The sequence below is a fragment of the Psammomys obesus genome, unplaced genomic scaffold (genome assembly GCF_907164565.1).
Source record: "Psammomys obesus unplaced genomic scaffold, mPsaObe1.curated_primary_1811, whole genome shotgun sequence".
Lineage (NCBI taxonomy): Eukaryota > Metazoa > Chordata > Mammalia > Rodentia > Muridae > Psammomys > Psammomys obesus.
In genome coordinates this window covers 461,165-485,301 of record NW_026592481.1, presented here as the reverse complement: position 1 = coordinate 485,301, position 24,137 = coordinate 461,165, and the positions used below count along the sequence as shown (strand labels likewise).

The 24,137-nt window shown below is 40.5% G+C and overlaps 1 protein-coding gene across 5 annotated transcripts in view; it reads right to left on the bottom strand.

Annotated features, from left to right (window-relative positions):
* The window catches only part of Gpm6b (glycoprotein M6B), a 151,726-nt gene that overhangs the window by 21,789 nt on the left and 105,800 nt on the right, over nucleotides 1-24,137 (bottom strand). Inside the window, exons 1-2 of one of the 5 annotated variants that reach the window (XM_055613344.1) lie at nucleotides 22,253-22,648; nucleotides 14,942-15,061 (exon numbers count right to left, since the gene is read on the bottom strand). The exons of 1 other annotated variant lie outside the window; for it this stretch is intronic. In XM_055613344.1, coding sequence (XP_055469319.1) covers nucleotides 14,942-15,061; nucleotides 22,253-22,310 — 178 coding nt within the window. In that variant the 5' untranslated portion in view covers nucleotides 22,311-22,648. Of the gene's footprint in view, nucleotides 1-14,941; nucleotides 15,062-22,252; nucleotides 22,649-24,137 lie in introns of those variants that run through there. 3 more of the 5 variants (XM_055613343.1, XM_055613347.1, XM_055613345.1) reach the window with 3 other exon arrangements.

Here is a 24,137-nt window from a genome sequence, read left to right as displayed (position 1 = left end):
CACACCTTTAATTGCAGCACTTGGAAGTCAGAGGCAGGTGGCTCTCTATGAGTTCAAGGCCAGCCTGGTCTACAGAGTGACTTCCAGGACAGTCAGAGGTTACGGAGAGACCTTATCTCAGTACATCCCCCTCACCCTGTCACCTGCTGGTGAAAAAAAGATTCTACTGACTGTCTGATTAGAATTTCCCCGATTGTGAAGAGCTGTAATGCTGTAGGTCCTGAGCCAAATAAGTTTGGTCTATCTTTAGCCCTCTTAACAATCATTGCTCACCTCTGTGTTTGACATAACGCCCATCTTTATGAGATACTAGTGGATCCTTTTGGAATATACAAATAGACTGTAGCCTTTACCAGCCCAAAGGGCTAAGAATGACATCAGATGGCTTTTCTAGTCTGTAGCATAGATTTCCTTGCTTTCTGCAATCTGTGCAGCTGATGTTCTCACTTATGCATTTTAAAAATATACTTTGGTTTATGACTTTCCTTATTCTGTTACTATAAAAAAATTAACCAAAACCACTGCCATGTTGGAACATGGTACTTGGGGGTCTGAATTAGTGTTCCGGGGATATGGTCACTCATATTTGGCTCTAGAATGAACTATCATTTTGAGGTAACAACTGTTTTTCTGTGTCAACAAATACATCTTCAGAATTATGCAAAGCCACCATTAGACCTTTTAAAGCAGGGGAACAGATGGAGGATGTATAAGAAGATGCTGGCTGATGAGAGGAAACACATAGGTTTGCAGCTCAAGAAAGCTAAACCTGAAGCAAACAGCTTCTAGGGACAGCAACAAAAATTTCCAGGGATCAAAAAGAGATATGAGGGGCTAGAGAGATGGCTCAGAGGTTAAGAGCACTGGCTGCTCTTCCAGAGTCTTGAGTTCAATTCTCAGCAACCACATGGTGGCTCACAAAGATCTATAATGTAATCTGGTGCCCTCTTCTGACATGTAGGTGTACATGCAGACAGAACACTGTATATATAGTAAATAAATAAATCTTAAAAAAAAAACCCCATAAAACTAAAAAAAAATGAGTTGGACCTGGATGTAGATATCTCTAATTCCAACACTCAGGAAGTTGAGGTAGAAGGAGTGTGTTCAAAGCCAGTCCAGGCTGCACTCTGTTTCCCTCAGAAAGGAGAGGGAAAGGAAGAGTGGGAGGGAGAGGGAGAGGGAGAAAACAGGTGTGATTTGGAAGTACTTTGCACAGGGTGGTTCTGGGAGGAGCCAGCTGCAGCTTTGAGAAGTAGGGAGTGTGTGAGCTGTCCAGCTATGCAGAATCGTGTGCACACTCTCTAGCAACCAGCTGAGCATAGCAAACACCACCATCCCAGAGTAATACGCACAGGTTGGAGAAACCACTCTAGTTAGCGGTTCCATCTTCCTAGGCTTAGATATGTGGCATCTTGAGTTCATATGCAATGCGTGCTTTCACAAGGTACTTGGCATTTTATGCCCTTAAAAAAAATGGAGGTCCTCTAGGATTCAGCTACAATATTCTAGTCACTTCCAAACCAAACAGCTAGTTTGGGGTCTACAAGGAAGAAAAACAAAATGTTCTAAATTGTTCAGCTGTCTTGAAAGACTGCAAACTACAGTGCTTTCTCAGAGACAAGGAAGTCCCGATAACCACAGCACTTCTCACATAAAAAGTACTTTTTGACCTGATGTGGGGCCGCTGGAGAAAGTTGACTTATATGTACCCCTTTATCAACCCCCCCCCCTAAGGTGTCAGGAGTGTATGCACTTGCAAAAGAAGTGGGTCTCAGATTCAGGATAGCTCCAGGGTAGGAAGTCCCAGACGAGTGACATTTTTAAGTATGGGGGTAGCACTCTATATCAGCACAGTCCCGGGTTGCTAAAGTTCAAGGCTTGTTAAGGAAAGAGTAATGCTTTGCTTCAATATACTTGTAAACCCTCAGACTTGAGTTTTCCTAAGCTTCAAGCCAGCAATCGTAATATTGGTTACCACACACCAGAGGAACAAGAAAAAAACACTTTTGCCCTCTATTCTTATGACTGTGATCATAAATTAAAATGAAAAAGAAAATCAGTGCCAGGGTTTCAAACATATTTTTACTAGTAATTCTCAGTCTCACTCACCAAACTCCCAAACCTCTTTTCAGCTAATATCTTAAGCCTTCATTTAGCTTGTCTCTGTGTAAAGACAGTTTTAGTTTTGATTCACACAAAAGCTTCACTGTGTATTAGCCTAAGACAGTTTAAATATAAACCACATAGTAGGGAGAAAAAAAAAAAAAGTACACATCAATGCCTCTAACTGTCAATGGCCATTTTGTCCCCGGCATCCCTAGAACCTTTTGTGCTGAACAACAGAATAAAATACCTTTTGTTCTCAGGCTTGCGGATGGCCGTTGCCATGGCTGTGAGTTCATAATGGCCAAGTAATTTGCCCAAGTCATCCGTGATCTTGGCTTCAGATGTAATGCTGGCGCAGAAGGAGGGCCAGCGGGAACAAGGGCTTAGATTCTTCCCCAGGGAATGAATGTCACACACATGCATACAGTATACTCCTCTACCCAGGGCATGTCTTATCCCTTTAGCAAGCTACAAAATGAAAAAGGAAAGAAGCTTTTGCAGGGTTCAGAACACCAGCTACAGGGACATGGAAGCAGCTAGAATCCTACTTATGAGGAGCCAAATAAAACGACATGCACACAAGTCTCTGGGATGCTAAGCAGCATTCTCAAGAGCAGATGATTTCGTTCCATGGGGGCATCTGGCAAAGTTTATGGATATTTTCGGGTGTCACAGCTGAGGTAAGGGATGCTACTGGCATCTAGTGGGTACAGGCCAGGGGCGTTGGAAATATCCTACAGTGTGCAAGATAGCATCTCACAACAAAGACTGAACAAGTCCCAAATGTCAGTTTAGGCCAAGAGGAGAATTCCTGAGATATCATAAACAAAAACTCACATATTATTTAGATCAGTGGCTCTCAATCAGGGGCCAACTGGCTCCTCAGAAGACACTGGACAATGCCTGGAGATAATTTGGGGTCAAGGATGTTTAGAGGGTGGTTGCTTACATTTGATGCTAAGGATGAAGAACCTTGCTCTGAAGTTAGTGTTCAACCTTCGTCTTAGAATTTGGTTTTGTCGCCAGCTAAGTTTTTTTTTTCTTTTTTTTTTTTAATCTGTATGTGTGGGTTTGTGCATGTGGGTATAGTTGCCCCTGGAGACTAGAGGTGTCTGGTCCCTGGAGCTGGAGTTATGGGTAGTTGTAGGCTGCCTGATGTGTGTGCTTAGGAACTGGACTAGGGTCCTATAAAAGATCAGCACATGATCTTAATTGCAGAGCCATCTCTTTAACCCCCCAATTCTAATATTTTTAAAAGAACTGCTTAAGATAAAATTTACATAAAAAATCATGCCAGAACAGAAGGTCTCACTCTCTCTATCACATTAAAAATATATGGAAACCCTGATATCTAAGCTCCACTGACCTGAATCAATTAGATTGGGATTTTTCAGTTGATAAGTAGGTTTTATTCAGAAACTAGAGAGTTTATTACTCAAGCCTTTAAGCTTTCCTGGTTGATTTCAATGGAGGATCAATTAGAAAAATTTAAAAATAGAGAATCCTGGTCAACAACTGGACCATGGATCAAATTCAGCTTTCTCTCCTTATAGCTACAGAGGATATTTTTTTCATAAGTTCAAGGCCAACTTGGGGCATTTCTTTATTCTGTGTTCATACCACTCTTAAGTGAGCTCAGTCTTGTCTAAATGGGGCAGGCTCAAAAATATTTTGTGGCATATGGAAAGTATATGAAATTCAAACTTGTGCATCTGTAAATAAAACTTTCTTAGCAGATGGCCACCCACATTCATTTCCATATAATGTAGGACTATAGTCAGTTCCTGAGGCAGACATGAGTGGCAGGCCACAGAAAATTCCATTAGACCCTGTGCAGGAAAAGCCTTCAGGGCTCCACTGGAGGAGAATAGTAGCTCACATACTTTACCATGCAGAACCCTGTCTAGAGGCTAGAGTGCTCAGTCAGGAAAGTGCTTGCTGCTCAACCATCAGAACTAGAGTGAGATCCTCAGAACCCATGTAAAAATGTGAGTCAGGGTTTTTATAATTTCAGTCCTGGGGAGGTTGAGCTAGGCAGATCCTTGGGACTTGCTAGCCAGCCAGTGTATCTTACTAGGAAAGTTCTAGGCTGAAAGAAAAGGCTTTTTTTTTTTTTTACAAACACACACACACACACACACACACACACACACACACACACACACACAGGCATGCATGCACACACACACAACCTCAGTCTGTTTAATCCCATGGAGAGGACCAAGTTGTTGCTTTTTCTTACCAGCTCCCAGAAGATTCTATGGTGTAAGTCTGCCAGTCCCACTCTAAGCCAGAAAGGTAGAATGTAGGGTTTTTGAAAGGAGATTGGATCAGCCCTCGGAGAATTTAAGGCCCTTTAAGGGGACCTGAGAGGTCCAAGCTCTTGCTATAACAACACTGAGGTGTTATTTTCTTTTACCACTGTACTGACATTTGCACAGTAAAAGTGCTGATGCTGTAGGACAAAGCAGACAGCAGCCCTAACATGCAGTAAGCACATTCTTCCGCACTAAGCATCCCAGCAAGAGAAAGAAAACTGCAGAGCTGGTTTCGTGTCAAAACATCCTCACTACAAAGAAGACGTCTATTCACTTAAAATACCACATATATTACTCTACAGGACTTTGATTAAATCGTAACCTAGAGATGGAATCTTTCAATTTTCTATGCAATGAATGTGGAGGAAGTGCAGAGTGCTTGGACAGCCCACCAATGGATGGCCATAGCCTTTGGGAAAGTTCTGGTTCAGTTGTGTTAAAAGCCCACTTAGCATCTTTTCTCATGGAACACTACTTTTTTTTTTTTCTAGAAAGAAGCTCTGATAGGCTATAGTTACTCAGACATGGCTATTTAGAAGGGATTTTCTCACATATGAACTAAGTGAACAGCTTGTCATTTCAAAACAACTGAAATGGTATCTGTTGCCAATGAACTTGGTGAAACTTGTATCTGCCACAGTAAGATTGACAGCTTCCCCAGCTCTGAAGACTTCTTGACGAAGTCTTGGCAGTTCTAGGAAGACATGGGACTTCATGTGGTTTAATTAAATATGTCAATACTGGGAATTTAACCATAGGCACACATGCACACTTCTAGTGTTTTCCAAATAATCAGTGTGCAACTTTACAAAATCATTTCTGAATATAAGAGCCAATCAAAATCCAGGTTATAGAAATAGATTTTAATAGACCAGAGACCAAAGGATCATCAGTATGGTCTCAGATTCCACATTGCAAGCAGTCTTTAAGAAAGCACTACTTGGACCAGCAAGATGGCTCAGTGGGTAAGTTTGTGCTTGCAGCCAAGCTTGATGACCTGAGTTCCATCCCTGGGACCCAGAGTATAAGGAGAGAAATGACTTTTGTAAGTTGTCTTCTGAATGCTCCCCCCATAAAGTATAATAAAATATATTTTAAAAAATGAAACCACCAATTGCTGAATCATGTCAGTAGCAGAAAAGAATTTCTACTTCTACAATTATTTTAAAAAGCCATTGGAACCTGTAAGAGATGGAATTTCTTCATAGATCTCAACTAAAGTAAGGCAAGCCAAGATACCATTGAATGAATTCAGAGGCAGAATCCAGCTGCCTCACATTGAGTCTCATATTATGAAGCTTTTAAAAAATAGCAAACAGTGTTTACTCTTCTCAATAAAGTATTATTTTGATTTGGAAAATATTCCTCTTTTGAAGATGTTATTTTGGATGACACAGGATGGGTTTATTATTGTAATAGGTAAGTTGTACTGAGGCTATAGCTTAGTGGTAGAACACTTGCCTAACATGCATAAGGCAGCCTGTTGGGTCTCATTGTGCAAAACCAAAAGTTTAATATTAATTATAATTTCTTATATAAATATTTATACATATAACCAATATCATTAAAAGCTTTTACTTTGGAGGAAGTCTCTAATTTTAAGAGTACAAAGGGGGCTAACATCCCAAAGTCTGAGAATAACCAATTTAGAGCACTATAAGGTATTATGAAGTCAATTCATGGCAAGGGGCTTCCCTTAAAGAGTTAAGCACAGTCACTTACACAGTAACTCACCTCCCAGTTCTTTTGACTCTAGACATGGATGTTCAATTATGTAATGATATGAATGCTGAGACAATTTCTAATGTCATAAAAGGAGTCATTTCTCAGAAGTCCCTTCTAAAAGCTTGCCCTAAAATTTATTTAACGAGGAACTTTCATTTCTGTAACATACCATGAAAATCTAAGAGAGATTAACCTCCAACATTTGTATGCTATATGAGTAATGAAAGCTAGGTGACTATATAAAAGTTAAACATTTACATGTCTGGGAATAAAAAAAAAAGAAATTAAAGACACTTGTTAGCCACTTCTTTTGCTTTCTCTGGGGCTGGCTTTAGCTTTCCTAAAGATCATGCTCAATACTTTGCCTGGTAAAGTGGGGGAGCAGGAGATCACAGAGGCTGACACCAAGTAGGGAAAGCTACCTCTAAGTCCAAATAACACTGATTTTCAGAGCAGGGAGATCTGTAAGAAGTGAGTCAGAGGCCTACTGACATTCAGCATCTTTGCTTTCCTGGACCCGTTTATGAGTCTCTTGATTTGCTGCTATGTGTAAGACATTGTGCCAGGGCTTGTAGGTGCTCCTTTCCCAACACTGATCCTTGTGAGGTGGTAAGTGAGCAGCATACAAGTACATAGCTTTTAATTAGAATAAGAAGAGAGGCAACATAGGAATATGGGGAGTGAGGTAGGACAGATGCCCTTGGTTAGTGTGAGATACTGACAGAAAAAATCCGTGGATGAACTGAGTGTATATAGGCTTTGGAGAGCACACATGTTCCCATGATGGGCACTGGGGAAAGAGGGCTAAATCTATGAGGCATGGGGGCCAAGGTTTAGCTGAGTTTCTCAAGGACACCAGGGCAATGTTAGGAGAAGTTGGAAAAGAAAGGCAGGTGGGCCTTCCTCCAGTGTAGGAGGCAATCAAACCATCTTGAGCCTCTCTGCTTCATTTGCAAGCAGGAGAGGGGGCAGGTTTGTATGCAGGCGAGTGACATGATTGGAGATGTGCTTGTGAGAATCATCTGGCACTGGTATGTAGGCTGGACCCGAGTGGGTGCAAGCTACAGTCTTCAGCTGTGGGCGGAGGCAGAACCAGCATTTCTGAGTTTTACTCAAAGGGGACAGGGTGTCTTCAAAGGAAGCAGGATAGATGAATATCAGACAAAGCCACAGAGCTATTATTAAGTAACCAACGTCACATGACAGTTCATAGAAATGGAGAAATGAGAAAGGGCAAGAACTTACGTGAAGTCATCTTCATAAGGCCATTCTAGAAAAAGCACAGAAATCCAGGGAGAAGGCAAAGCAGAGGTTGTTTGGGGGAGGGAGCAACAAAAAAGGGATTAAAGAGGACTTGGTGGTTTCTGGCATGACAGACACATCATCATCATACTTAGAACACAAGAAAGTCAGGCTTTAAACCCTTGAAATAGATGTAGGGTGATGATTAATCCTGACTTTCAATTTGACAAAATCGAAAATCACCTAGGAGGCACACCTCTTGGCAAGTCTGTGAGGGAGTGTGTGGACTGGGCTAGCTGAGGTGGGAAGGTCTACCCTATATGTGGGTGGCACCATCCAGTGAGCTAGGGTTCTGGATTGAATAGGAAAGAGAACAGATGCCATAACTGCTTTAATCTCTCTCTGATCCTTGACTGTGGATTCACTATAACCAGCTATGTGATGCCCATGCCACCATGACTTCTTCACAATGGTCTACCAGTGGTTCTCAACCTTCCTAATGCTGTGACCCTTGAATTCCTAATGTTGTGCTGAACCCCAACCATAAAATTATTTTCATTGCTACATCGTAATTATAGTTTTGATACTGTTGTGAATTGTAATGTAAATATCTGTATTTTCTGATGGTCTCAGGTGACCCCTGTGAAAGGGTCATTTGAGCCCACCCCCAGAGGGGCTAAGACCCACAGGTTGAGAACCACTGCTCTGTACCTTCAAACCATAAGCCTTCCTTACACAGCTTTTATCCCATATTTTGTTGCATCAGTGTATGCATGTTGCGTCCATCTCAAAACAAGATATTTATGTTACAGGAAAGCAACTATAGGTCACCTGTAAGTGAATGAGCATGGCAGATTTACATCAAATTTTATAAAAACACAATGGGTGGTAACACAAACACCCACATAAATTTCCACTAATTACCCCCAGGAAACAATCACGAAGCAAAAGGTAAGAGAGTTTCAGTCTTTGTTTCTCCTACTAGGCAGACATTTCTTCACTGGCGTTAGTCTTAGGGCAAAAGCACTTTTCATGTGAATTGATAGATAAAATCAAGCATCACTTCAGAGTAAGGCTCAATCTATCTAAACAGCTTTTTGAGACAAGAAGCATTACATTTAGTACCAGCTTGTCACAGACACAGAAACTGGCTATGGGCGTGGCTTATTTGGAAGTGAACCAGGATGACCAAAAGGACACAAGCTGAAGAGGTGGGGCTGCTCAAGGAGCTAATGTGTTCTCCCCAGCCATGTCAGGGTATGTCTGTCTACTTACCTCTAAGAGAGCCAAAAGACACCAAGGGAAAATGAAATAGTCATCACTGAAAATAATGTGAAAAAGTGAACAGACATCTCCAGTTGCAAAAGCCCGAGAATTACTCATTCTGGAATAATCCAGACTTTGTGCCTGACAAACAGCTCCAGAGTAACGTCCAGTGCTAATGGAGTCTCTCCTCCTCTTGACTTTCTTTGCTTGCCTACTGTAAGCTAAGGAGCATATACAAGAGCAAGAGGCAAGGAGAACTGAGATGAATTTGAATAGAACTGGGATTCTCACTTTATTATCAAAACCATCATGGTGATTACACACACACACACACACACACACACACACACACACACACACACAATGTACTTTCTGCTTGAGTTCTGAACCCTTGGAGTCTAATACTTCACTGATGCAGTGGGTGTTCGCTGGGCCAGTGTGACACAAAGCTCTTCTACTCATGTGCTGGCAGAGTAGTGCCCCCCAAATTGGAATGCTTGTAAACAAGCAAGAAGTGTTTGCTGGACATATAAGATGCCTGGTTATAGTTTTTACTAAGTAAGCCAGGAAATAGTTGCTGCACGATAGACTTCATTTTATAAAAATAAAAAGCAAAAGAACCCAGGAAAATGGAGACTTAACAGTATGAATCTAAACTACAGTATGCTCACATCCTGTTCACCTCCACTGAACCAGAAAATCCCAAGTGGCTAGAAGTATATCATTGAATGAGAGCTTCCCCAACTTAAGCTGTACACACTCAGAAAACTGCTGCACATACACTCTAGGGAACAGAGAGGCAAGTGCCAACAGAACCTACACAGCATACATGCAATGATGGAGGAAACCACGCCACAGACAAGGTACCACGTTCCTGGAACATGAAAAATGGCTAGAGTGAATGTCTTTCTTTGGGCATTTCAAGTGTTTCAAGATATGATCCCCAAACCTCTTGGCCCTACATCCCTAACTTCTGAAAGAGCAGCCTTAAGGGAAGGTAGCACTTCCACTCAGTGGTCAGGCTAAAAGCAGATCCCAAGGGGGAAAGTTCCAAGGTCAGGGGGACAGATGCACTGCCTTTAAGAGTATGAACTAGATCTCAGCAGTGACCTCAAGGTGCTTTCAGGCCCTTCCTCTTAGTACCCCTCTACAGCTACTTAGGGAACCATTCTTGGTAATGCAAGTCACCAAGCTTGGGCCCCAACTCTTCCTCTAGCTTGCCTCTCCCCACACTTGCCATGCCGTTACACAACTTACCTGTGACCTACTCAATCCAAGCATCAGAGTAATTTGCATTTGGAGAAAAAAAAAAGAATTGGACGTTGGTGAAGCGAGTCTTTACTTTTTAGTTTGAAGTCTGAATATCAGATTTACTGATTAAACAGCCATTCTTATTATGTTAGCTTATAGCATATGTTAAATAACTGTCCATGTCTGACACATGATTGGATTGTATTCAGGAAGATGGAAGACACTTGTGTCTTTTTCCCCAAGCCCCCATCCATAACTTTTGCTTCCATCATTCTTACTCGTGTGTCTTCATAAACTGAGAAGAAAAAAAAAAAAGATTTAAAACTGTCACACTGCCAGGTATGGTTACACATGCCTTTAATCCCTGCATCTGGAAAGCAGAAGAAGGTAGATCCGAGTTTGTGGTCAGACTGGTTGGCATAATGAATTCCAGCACAGCTAAGACTACACAGTAAGACCCTGTCTCAAAAGAACAACAACAACAAAAAACCAAAATAAAAATACAACAAAATAAAATTGTAATAGCACTTGGAAGGTAAAAGCAGGAGGATCAGGAATTCAAGATCACCCTTATCAATGTAGAGAGACAGTATGAGCTGTCTGAGACCTGGCTGGGGTGGGGGTGGGGGTTGGGCTATGGCCAGAGCAACTATCAAGTCTTAAAAATGTAATTTCCTTAGAAATGACAGTGAAAAGAAAAGAAAGCTCTATGTGCGTGCCTGTGAATGTTTGTGTGTGTGTGTGTGTATGGGGTGGGGGGATCAAGGCAAAAGACATTAGATTGACCTTGATCTTTTCATTGGGAAACAGTGAATTTGGGGTAATATGGTTTCTGATGGTGATTGCATGGGTGAGAAAGGCATTTTCCTTATGAAAAGAGTTCCTGGTCAGCCAGTATTTGTACCTCCTGGGATCCCATGGAAAGAAACAGAACTATGTAGAAAGAAAGAGAGAGAGATAGAAAAAAAAAAAAAAGACGCACGAGCCATATGGAATTCTCTATTTTTTCCCCTCATACCATCTGGTTTAGAATCTAAGTACAGCGTGGCAACTGTGTTTATTTTGAAGCCAAAAAATCCTTAGGAGACATCTCCTCCTGTGACCGAATCCATCATTTTTTACACTGTCTAGAGTAACATTGTTCCACATACAGATGAGACTTCAGACATACATTTGGTGCTTGAGAAGACAAGGACTGAGGTGAATGCATACAAGAGCTAAAATAATATGTGCATAGAAACCATCTCAGGATCTTGGAAGAGATCTTTAAAATATGTTCAAATCAAGTGCAAGGATTTTTCTCTCCCCCCACCGCCCTGGCAAGAACCTGATAGCTCCCAGAATTCTTGAATTCTTCCTTTTAACATCACTAGCAAACCAATACCATGGGCAGCCTGATCCTCTCATATACCTAGAATTTCAAAACTCCTGAAAATGTAAGTTTTAAATTGGGACAGGGATGGCAAAATGACAAACTCATGTGGGACTAAACTTTCTTTGGTGCTGAACCTTGATCTGAATGGCCAACAGGGCTTCACAGAGTAGAGCTAGGCTCTCAAGAAAGGTGAGTGAGTAGAGGGGCAGCCAGACCTTGCTAGTGGGATGGCATGCCCTGCACAAACTGTATTACCTTCAAAAACCCATATTCCTCAGGGATCCCAAACAAACCAATTGTAGGAAGTTCTTCAAAGCCTTACTGTTTTATTTTTCCTCAGCTGAAACTGCCACTTAAATGCCCCACATTCTGAGGTTCAGCTGTCAGATGAAAAGCACACACATCTTACTCCAGTGCTCACCTATGAAATTGCTTAATACCTGTATAACTCTCCTAGAGCCACAGACATTTTCTTCTAGGACAATGACAGTGTTTATTCTTCACCACACAGTTTATTGTCTGGCATCCAGAATGACTCAAAACTCTTTGTAGATTTCCAACTCTCCTGGTGTCATTAATCTGACTATGCTTATTTATTTGTTTGTTTATTTAATTGTTTTGTGCTTTATACACACAGAAATACACACACAAACACACGTTGCAGGAGTCAGTAAGTTCTTTCCTCCTACCATGTGGGTCCCAGGTATTCAACTCAGATTATCAGGCTTGGTAGCAAGTACATTTACTCACTGAGCCACCTTGCAAACCCCAATACTTATTCTTAAAATGAACATCATCCTGTCTCAAAAGCAGCAGTTTCTGATTCCTGGAGGGCAACAATATTCCCTTCCTCTTTCGGCCCTTGAATTACATGTATATAATGGGATGTTGTTGTATGTTTATGTGTGTGTGTGCTAAAACAAAGAAACAAAGTGGCTTTCAGATATAACTTATAAACTAGAACATTCACTTTTTTAAAGGGTAGGGTCTTAATATATAGCACTAGCCCAAGCTATCCTTCAATTTGTAGTAGTCATCCAAGTTCTGGGATTATGGGTGTGAGTCCAGTGTGCCAGGCTCTCATCTATTTTACATGTTACAATTCAGTAGTTTTGAATTAATCTAGAGTTGTGAAATCATTCCCACAATCTAATTTTAAGACATTCTCATCACCTCAAGAGATCCTTAGTGCCCATCTGCAGTCAATCTCCACTCCATGCTTCCCCAAGCCTCAGGCAACTACTCTCTTTAAAGCCTGTCTCCAAGGAGTCACCAGTTCTGGAAACTCAACACAAACTGAGTCTTACAGCACTTGGGCTTCTATGTCTGGCTTACTTCACATCATTTCATGCCTTTAATGTGTATCTATGTCACGAAATATAATGGTACTTTATGCCTTTTTCATTGGTGAACAGGCATGCACTGTATGGTTGTATCACAGCAAATGGCAACAGCAACTTTTAAACCAAGATTCCATGCCTCACCACTACATTCTTTGAAGGATCTATGATAAAGAGTGCTTGATCTATTCCTGCTCACCTTATAGGCACATGCAAAACAAGTACCTATGGGCCAGGGCTCTGCTAGGGGAAGGCTTTTGTAGCATACATGAGGCCCTGGGTTGGACCCCAGCACCACATAAACTGAGTATGGTGATGGAAACCTGTAATCCCAGCATAAGGTCACCTTTCAAATGTTCTAGAACAACCTGGGATACATGAGACTTTGCCTAGAAAAAGAGGAGGAGGAAGGAGGGGGAAGAGGAGCAACAGCAGCGGCAGCAGCAGCAGCAGCCAACAGCAGCCTTATCTGAAGGGTCCTAGAAGGCCTGGGCCTGGCAAGAATGGTTCTAGCAGGCCTTGCCCTTCCCCATTCCCTCTTCCTTGTAAACCATAGATTACATCCCTAAAGCTAGCCATCAAGGTCTATTTTTTTTTTTATTTGGACACTTTCTTATGCCAGATTAATTCCTGAGGATGACTACCAAAGTCCAGCAATCAAAAGCCCCCTTTGATTCACCTACCTCATCCAGACCATTCTAACACAGACCTCCCCTTTTCCTCATCTTAAAAATTATACCTCCAAGGTCATTTGCTGTTGTTTTTCTGCCCGAGTCAGAAAGCAACCACTTTAACTTTTATTTCCTGTTTAATAAAGGATCTCTCAGTGAAAATAGGTATTTGGACATAGTTTGTGCCTAATCCAGGGTCTAGGAGAGAGCCCCTACCCCTACCATATGGGGGTTTCTTCACTATCAGTCCTCTGTGGAATGAGAGAATGCATGACCGAAGACACAGAACTAAATCCAAAGTTGGAGTTCATGATAATTAACCTCCTGGCTCCATTTTAGGTCTTAAGGGAAAGAGAAAAGACATGCCATTTGACAGGATGTTTTGTACTGTCCCTCAAAACTTTTATTTCAAGCATCATTCACCATATTGTTGTTTCTTTGTTCTTTTCAGGTGTGTGTGTTCATGTGCGTGCATATGCACACACACATACACACACATATGGAGACTAAAGGTTGATGCTGGATATCTTCCTCCATTGTTCTTTCCATTATTTTATTTTATATTTTGGAGACAGGGTCTCTCACTTAACCTAGATATCATCAATTGGATATGAGCTCCAGACATCCACCTGTCCCTATGCCCCTCATGCTGAGATTACAGATGCACACTGCCATCTGCTTTTACATGGGTGCTAAGGATTTGAACTACTCTTTCTGGCTTGTGAAACAAGCACCTTTTCCATTAGACACCTCCACAGCCTGTTATTTCTGGTTGATCCCTAAACAAATTGGGAGAAATGACATCACAGGATGAGACAAAACGATAGCAGTATTTTAAGCTTACTGTTGAGTTTATCTGACCCATCACTGGTCCTTTGTACCACATTTTACATGGCTTGAACCACCTTTTCGTATTGAACTAATTGAGATGAACACTAAGACACATTCAGGCTTTGGGGATGGGGAGTGAAGAGGTTCATACTACACAGCGTCTTCTCCATCTCAAATCTCCAAATTGACTCAATATATTTTGATCAGACCTACCCTCTAATGGTCACAGAGACTAGTGTCCTTCACAGGCACGGGAAATGGAAACTAAACCTAAAGGGCTTAACTGGTGGGGAATCCAATACATAGCTATCTGATCTTAACTTCACAGGCTTTGTCTTTTGAAAGTATAGGCTGACACCAAAGGACGGTGGTACAAAGCTATACTATTGAGATATGTAGACATGCTCAAGACTTTCAGAGACGAGGCTCCTTGACATCTCTGACCCAGTTCTGGGCCTTGTGGTGGATATGTACAGACCCCTTCTCTCATTGAGGATTCAGACATCTAAAAGTCTGTGGTTAACCCAAAGGCATAGCTCACTGTACACTGTTTCCTTTGATACAAGGAAGTGGATGGAAGAAGAGAGAGGGAAGGCGGGAAGAAGGTGGAGAAAGATGGGGTGGAATGGAAAGGGGGAGAGAAAAATAAAAATGATTAAAAAATATTAAAGGGCCATTTCCACCCACACCCATGTCAACAAATGAATGCATCAAGCAAAACATAAAATATCACCAAACTGAAAGAGCCATTATAAATCATAATCAAGATAACAGTCGAGTTGCTTGTGGAATTCACCCCAAGGCTGTATTTACCTGGACTGCTCAAGGGGCCAGCCCTGTCCCCCAGGGTTGGCACAGGACGGTACTGATGGTTCTTTGAGCCTGGGTACATCCAGTGGTACCTGCCAATTTCCATTTCAGCTCTGCTGTTCACTGCCAATTTCAGTGGCAAAGAGTCAGTGTCTATCTCCAGCAAAGATTCTATAATCAGCATTTCTATTTTATTCTCTTACCACATAGTAAAGGAAAATGGGGAATAAAAAATGCCATCAAAATGCAACCCTTCAGTACCAATTCATCAGTTCGACATGATAAATTTTAGATTCAGTTGGACTCTTGTCCTCCAATTTTGAATTTAAATTTATACAAATCACCAATATTTTATTTGTTTCTATTTTCTGTATTATCCCATCCCCTAAAATCATTTGGGGATGATTGTATTCATGGTTAAAATGTGGCTTCTCATAATGTGTTTTTTTTTTCTGTTTATTTCCTTTTCAGACAGAGAACTGTAATTATTGCCAGCTGCACAGGCAAAGGTGGACACAGTGGCTTTCTCTCCATCATGGTACTCAATTTCCATTCTAGAACTCTGGCAAATTATTCTGTGGCCTGTTGAGTTCAGGATGAGACTCTCATCTTCCCATTGATACCTGAAGTAGTCTCTGTCACTTCCTCTTTGTCTCAGAACAGAGTTCAGAATATTCTGAATTGAATCCTATTTCAATAATCTTTTAGTGTCATAGAGAAGGGATTGTTTATTCAAATGGCAACAAGTAGCCGCCCAGGGACTCAGGTTTCTATCTGGTAACACATTTCCCACTTCTTAGTAGATTACAGAAGCAATTTGTCTGGTATAGAATATAGGCTTCCAATCACTATTAATGAAATTCTAATCGTGAGGTTCTTAAGAAACTAAAATTGTCACTATGGACTGTCCATGGCTATAAATTCCATAAAAGGTATAAAGGAGTGATGTCCTCTGTGGTACTACAAAAACTTAAGTATTTAAAAAAACAGCTTTGGCATTGATGTGGGTAATGATTCTGTCAGAATATATGGGTCTAATTTTCCATGTAGCACCTCAAGTCATTGAAGACTAGATAAATAACCACACTGCAGGGCTAGCAAATGCCTATCTTCACCATCCAGGCACACCAAGCCTTAGAAATATGCCAGTTCCGCTCCCCAGTCTCTGAAAGCCCTCAAGAGAGTTGAGACTGGGTGAGAACACTTGTGTTAGTAGTGCTTTAGAGAAGACCTTTTTGGCTTCAAGGTCAGTTGAAAACGTCTCATTTAAAAGGAAAAAGAAGGGTTAGAAGTGTGTAATGCAGTGACAGTGCACTTGTGTGGCATATATAAGACTCTGGTTTAAACGTCTTACACCAAAATTTTAAGTAAATAAGGGTGAATAAAGATTTTCAAGTGAAAACCATGAAATTATTTTTGCTGCTTCTGTTTGGGTTGTCAATAAGGATGATAGCTGTAATTTATGGAGTGCTTACAATGTGCTAGCCATAGTGTTATGCACGTGACATCTGCTGTTTCACTAACTATAACCACACTAGGATATTATCATTCAGTCTTGACAAGAGAAGCATGGAGTTCAAGGAGAAGACACTTGCCCTGGGACACAGCCTGAAGATGGAGTCTGGCTATGCGGTTGGAAAATTAGCCTCCAGAGGCAGAGACAGCCCCTGTTCTCCTCACTATGGAACCCGCTTAGAGACTGAACTTCCATGGGCTACATCTGTGCAGGGGTTCTAGGTTATCTCCATGCATGGTCCTTGGTTGGAGTATCAGTCTCAGAAAAGACCCCTGGGCCAGATTTTTGGTTCAATTGCTCTCTTTGTGGAGCTCAAAAGGAAATCTTTAGAAAAAAGAAAATCACTCCTATGCTGTACTTTTGGGCCAAACTTAAATAGAGCCATTAAACACAGAGTTATTTACAGCATTTATGATATCACACTACATACTTTAATCTCAAGGACAGGATTCAAGGTCCCTAGAAGGAGTCAAACACCTTGCTGATTCTAGGTATGGGCAAGGATGAGGATATGGTCTATTCCTTACACAGGCAGGCTACAAGTCCTCCATCTGAGATGACAAAAGATAAGTGGCTATGGTGGCTCATGGAGACACGTACAACTGCGAGTGATCATAATCAAAGGGGGCATGACATAAATAATGAAAAATTGAGAGGAAAAAAAAACACAAAAAATGCCCAGATTCCCTTCCATATTCCTCATTTAGTTCAATAATATTATTTAGAGACAAGTAACTGCAAGCCTGGAATGATTTTCAGCACTTAGGAATTACAGTGGGAACAACTAAGTAAAAAGTATGGCTGGTGAGAAAGACCACATTCACAGAACAAGGTCTTTCAAAACTGTGCTTGTTATCCATCATCTGTATGTAGCCATTAGCTAAAACATGAAGCAAAAGACTTAAGGTTCCAACAGGGTCCAGAACAGGCTACGGACCATCTCATTTGGTAAATAATGTCTGACTAGGTCGCTGTCATATGCCCTTGTGAACATACATACGTAACTGTTTCTTCATGCTGGGATGGCAGAAGTGAGCAGACACAGCAAAAATCAGTGGCCTGGAAGGGTAAAGTATGTGCCACCTGGCCATTGATAGAAAAAGTGTACTGTGTCCCAGCATCAAGTGGCAGGTAGGGCTTGTTATGCAAAGTGGCTAGTTGAATTAATATAATCAGCCTATAAAACAAGGAATTCTCTTGTTTTCTTTTATTCACTTTCTGAAGAAAAATATGGAGCTGGCAGGAGTCAAGAGTCTCTGTCACTGCTGTTGGTTATTTGCCGCCAAACAGCACAATATGGTTACAACTCATATGATACTACTTCTGATGATGCTCAAATAGCACCACTCCTCCAAAGGGAGGAAGGATGACATTTCAAAGGAGCATATTATTAAATGAATAAATGACCAACAAACTGTAAGTAACAAAGCGCACTTGTAAAACTAGGAGTGGAGCCTCCCTGTCTCAAAAGACAGTGTATGACCCATTCTTCCTCCACCCCATGGCCACCCCTTCTCCGGGCCAAATAGCTCATGTGTATGTGTATTTGATCTACAGGAGAAGAAAAGGAAAGGGCGTCTTTGGAATAATCCAATTCATCACCAGTTCCGGTGAAGAGGAGTGGACATGATGCAGGCACTGGCTGTTCTGCATGTCATTGGATGCTGCAAGAATAAGAAATGGTGTCACTACGATTTCTTACCCTAAAGTGACCTACATTTCCAAGTACCAGAAAAACACGATCTTATAACCTACCACCATGAGTTTTATGCTCAATTTCAATGAAGACAAATGTGAATTACCAAGAAAATGGCTCTCTCCTTTTTTGTTTGTCTAATGAAATAACATGACCAAGTCATGAAAAGTGTGTGCATGGAACTGATAACAGAAAGGGAACAGCTACCAACTCACTCAGATCTTTTTCCACATTTAAATTTTCTTAAAAAGAAAAAAAAAAAACCCTCTCCCCACCCCCCTGCAAAATGATCACAGAATGCAATGTCATACCTATCACATAAGTCCCCTACCATCTGGCCAGCCACTTTTTGCTACAGCCTATTTCCCAGGCACCACCACTTCAGATGTTCACCTTGGTAAACTCTTACAAAGAATAACTGCATCTAAAACTTTTCCTGTGCCACTTTCATATAAACAAGTTGGTAAATATCTGTAAGATTGCCATGATTCCGATTCCTTCAAAATAATATGACATGTTAAATGTTCCAGAGGAGTGCTTCCCTCCCCCCCCCAAAAAAAAAAAAAACAAAAAAAATGGAGAATCAACATGCACATGTTTTGCTACATTTTTTAAAAAGCAGAAAGATCACAATGAATCTGCTGGTATTGTAAACAAACCACTGATTCAAATTCATCTTGTATTCTAACTCTGCCTTCCAATTTATTTTCAGTCAAACATTATTTCCAATTTACCACAGTTCTCTCTTTCAACGTGGCTAGAAACTTAATTTGATACTTGGACTCCAGAATTGATTTCAGCAATGATTTACAGGAACTGAACTAGCCTGCTTATAATTATTCTGGGAGATTCCAATTTCCTACATGTAATAAAATAATCTTTATCACAGATACTGTCCCCTCCATAACAGTGCTTCATGATTGTTAAGGATTCAATTGTTTTCTACCCCATAATGACATGCTTTCAGCAATTCTAGGTGCATCTGTTTTCACAAATGAAGCGATGCTAAGTGATACTCTACAGAAACAAATGGAAACCCAGCTTTCCATCTTTTTATTAGCAGAGCCATCATCCACTTCCTTTAATTGCTTTATTCATTTTCTCTGCTCATTCCATCTTTGCTGAATTTGTTTACTCAATTATGCCTATTTAATTCCATGCTCTTATTTAAAAAAAACTGTCACTTGTAATAATTTTGCATTTGCTACACTTATCCGAGAAAACCTGCTTGCTTTCCTTAAAAAGCAAAAGCCAAAAGTAAACCCCTGTCTATCCCTGGACACTTTGTGTGAATTTTGGTTACTCAGCAGCATTCCAGGATGAAAGAACTGCAAAAATACAAACACTTTTCCTTTTGTTAATACTTGGATTATTTTTGTCTGAAATACCAACAAAGCAATTCTGATTGAGTTTCTAAAGAAATAGACCTCTTGGTGGCAGTTAGTGAATTGCAATAACTCTGATGTGTTGCCCTATGCAAACTCCCTCTGGGAACAGACACCAACCAGAAAAGCTGAGGTCAGTTTATAAATCCTAGTTTAATTTACATTCATCATAGACACTGTAATACTTATCCAAAGCTTTTCATTCACAAGCTGTTGGGTGCTAGCCACTGGGCAAAAACTCCTCTAATTAACAGACAGACATTGCCTCTGCCACCACCAACTGAAAACCAGTGGGGAACAGGGAATCACATATATGCATATAAACCTCTGTGAAGTAACAAAAATGTAGAGTATTACATTTCGGAACTAAGAAGTCTTTCAAGAAGAAGAAAAAGAAGACAAAGAAAAAAAAAAAGATTCTCCAAGCTCCAAAAATCATACAATTCATTTTATAAGAATATTGCTAAATTTGTAAATGTTAATGTCAATGAGATAAGCATAGGTTTTATGTGTTTAACATTACATGTGAAGGGATATAAAAGTGCTGAGCACACAGGATCATTCGTGGCTACTGCTTTATGACGATGGGTCAGAGAACTAGGGAATAACAAAGATACGTGTGGGAGTTTGCACTTTGTTCAGCTATCATATAAACTTGGTCATCCAAATGAAGATGCATACACAAGCCATCTTCCAGAATGATTTGGGGTTGGAAGGTGTCCACACAGTGATCCCAGTCCTTGTTGTTGTAGCTTGAGAATACATTTCCTGACCTGGATTCGTATCCAAACATGTATCATACAGGCAACCTTAGCTTAGTGGCTTGTCAGTTTGGAATTATTTAACAACTAGTATTTATGAATCCTGGTCATCTTTAAAGTTTCCCTAAATATGCTATTTTGTCTCTAATTTTGCCTCTATGTTGACAGCAAGTTAGTTTTCATATACTGGAGATGTAGAGGCAACCTGTAGACCTGCCATTAAATATGTAGATAATGTAAAATAATGGCAGTCTATGAGACGAAATGAGAAAAAGCCACACAATTGTGTAGTAAAAATTTTATGTCTTCCTTTGAGAGAAAAACAAAAGCTATGTTTCTGCAGACCTAGATAGTCTTGCAGAGGCCACAGTGGTTTTACCTGCAACAGGCAAATACGATACTTATAACAAGTATGTATAAAGCAAAATCATACTTTTTAGGAAAGATATTATAAACTGTGATACATTTCCTCCAGGATGCTAGTACATTATCACACATGCAATCAACTTAGTACCTAATTGTGACAGAAATGAAACTTGATAAATATTCCCAAGAGTTTCTCTTATTGCTATTTGACCATTCACATAGATTAGAAAAAAAAGAGAAAAAAAATCACATGCAAGAAAAGACAGGGTGTCTTTTATTAGGGGAGAGGTAGGCTCTATACAGGAATTGAACTAAAGTACCAACTTACAAATTAAATTGCTATGTACTTGTTGCCCTGAATTCTATGTTTAAAAGTGGTTAAGTGGCAAATCTGTGGATTGTATCATGCTTCTGAAAAATACATTTTAAAAATTAAATTGATCTGTTTAGTATGGGATGTTAATGTTAACAGAGGTAGAAAAAAATTCTATAGGAAAGTAAGCAGCCCTTACCCTGATGTGCTGTGAAGCTGATTTACATATAGATGTGTTTTTCATGTTTAAAATGGTTGACAGCAGCAATTTCATATGGCTCAATCCACATATTCATAAAGAAAACGCGGCTGAAGAATTACTATTATTTAGTGACTGCCACTGAGTGTAAGAACCATGAGAAAGAACCTTAGCATAACATGTTGTTTTTCTTTAAACTGAGCCAGTGCAGTTATAAAATATGTCTGTGAATTTTATGACAGTTTCTATCTTGGAGTGAAGAGATCAATTACAGTGCAGCGAGATGCCGTTAACCTAACAGTGGCTGAGCTGTTTCTATGGGGCACCAAACTTGACCTCAGAGGCAGAGCATTTCTTTTCTGCCATTTTCTTGGTGCAATAACACCGATTTCTCCCAAGTCTGACTATCAAAATTGCGACATAGTCTGAGACTTCCTTTAAGGATGGAGACCTTGGACATTTTTTCTCCCCCAAATCTTCAAGTCATAATTAGCAAAAGATCTCTTCTTTCCTATCAGTGCTGGAGGACAAAGCTGGTGTCCCCTCTCATGCTCTCCCTATAAATAATCATTGCCTGCCTTAGTCTGATACATGGAAAGAACAATCATGTTAGAATAAGAAAATTAGAGCATATCTATATCACTCCAGTATTATTGGAATCAAAGCATATTTAGCCTGCTTGTCCCTCCAGTTTCTCCTCAGCATTAGTACAGAATAATGCATCCCCTAATCCACGAATATAGCATGCAGAACACAGGACCTAAGTTATGATTATTTTAGTAAAAAACAAAAAAAAGGGAGACAGTTTTCCTCATCCAGCAGCCCAAGGTGTCAAACTACACAGACATCCTTCTATGAAATACCTTGTTACATTGAAATACTTGCGGCAGCAATAGAAGAGAAGCTACACTATTAATTTAACATTAGACCCCAGTACAAAGAAAAACCCACCCCAAACAAGACCACACCACCGGGGGTTATTTTAGAGCCATTTTACAAGAGACAAAACCTGGCTAACCCCTTTCAAGAACCCTCAGCGAAAAGCTTTAAAACAGGCTATTGTCAGAGCGCTGGGTACCTTTTCTCTCTTGGCTTTGTTCAGTATTTTCCTCTGCAGTTTCCATGGCTGGCTTCATACCATCCACCAAAAATGCTTTTCCCTGCTTCCTCCCAACACACACTTTTCCCCCTCCTCTTTCTTTTCTTTTGGACTCCCCTCAGTCTCTCCTATTTACATCCGCCTGATTGAGAGGCTCTGTTCTTCACTACAGTAGATCACAGTGCCTTCCAAGATGCGAAAGTCTTGTCAGCGTCAATTTCGCTCTGCCTACTGGTCCATAAAGAAAGCTGCCAAGGAGCAGGCGACCACACGTCACTGAGGATCCCAGTTATAAAACAGCCACTCTGTGCCCCCACTTCCAGTGCACCCCGGGAAGGTCCTGCTCCCCCACCAAGCTCTTCCTCCTTCCTGTCTCTCTTCAGATCTCTCTCTCTCTCCTCCCTTCTTTCTTCTTGCCAACTGCAACCCAATGAATACTAATTAGTTCTCCCAGGAAATAATAGACTTCTGACATCAGAGGAAGGTATGTGGAGGAGAAAGAAAAGAGCCCCCTCCCACCACGTGACTTGGTGAGGCCACACTATATGTTATCTCTCAGGAAAATGCCCGTTTTTCTATGCTTCTTTTCGGGGCGCCGGTTTTGTTTATTTTATTTATCCTCAAGCCCTGGAAAAAGTATATTTAAAAGATGTACACTTGCTGTCTTTTTTTTTTTCTTTTAACACTCTATTTTACACATCTCTAGACAGGCTGACTTTAAAAAAATACTAAAGACAAGAGAATAAAGGCATTTAAGAGGGAAAAAATTTCAAATAAATGTAACAATGTCAACATAGCAATTCAGTATTAGAATCTACTTCTTTATATTAATATATGAAAAAATTTAGCTCAACTCAATTTCTAAAAAAAGAGTCCCATGCTTATTCAACAATCAGTACATCAAAAGTACATCTAGCTGATATTTTGGTTTCTAATATACAAATCAAAAGTTTTAATTTTTTTTTTGATAGGATGTGATTACATCTGCATGGAGTTTTATTCATTAGAAGTCCTCAATCAAAATTGTTAGAAGGTAATTTATATATAAATATATATTACAATTTATTCACTTTGTATTCCAGCTGTAGCCCCCTCCCTCATCTCCTCCCAATCCCACCCTTCTTTGCTCTTTTCCTCTCATGTCCCTCCCCCAGTCCACTGATAGGGGAGGTCCTCCTCCCTTTCCATCTGACCCTAGCCTATCAGGTCTCATCAGGACTGGCTGCATTGTCTTCCTCTGTGGCCTGGTAAGGCTGCTCCCCCCATCAAGGGGAGGTAATCAAAGAGGTAGCCACTGAGTCCATGTCAGATACAGCCCAGATTCCCCTCACTAAGGAATAGAAGGTACTTTTAAAGACTACTCTAAACATCTGGCTTCAGGGATTCCAAATATTCTGATGGCAGATTTCACAAGCTCTTTTGTACAGTTGTTCTTAACTCATAGTAAATATTTACATTTTTACTGTGATTATGAGCCTTAGTTTTCAAGCATCACCAGTTTCAGTGACATTGATAATTGCATTTTAGACCACTCACCTTTATTGTTCCTATTGGAAATACTCTAGAAACTGAAATCATATGCAGAGATAACTATTGTTAACCGTAGGATAAAGGATTCCTGGACCCACCATAATCTGCTTGACACCCACATTGGGACTTGACATTAAAGACAAGTTGGAAGGCCAGTGAAATGGCTCAGCAGGTAAAATCATCTGCTGAAAGCTCTGACCACTAGGGCTCCATTTCCAGATCCGAGTGGTAGAAGAAGACAATTGATTACTGCAAGTTGTCCTCTGACCTCCAGATTTGAGCATTTGAACACACACACACACACACACACACACACACACACACACACACACAC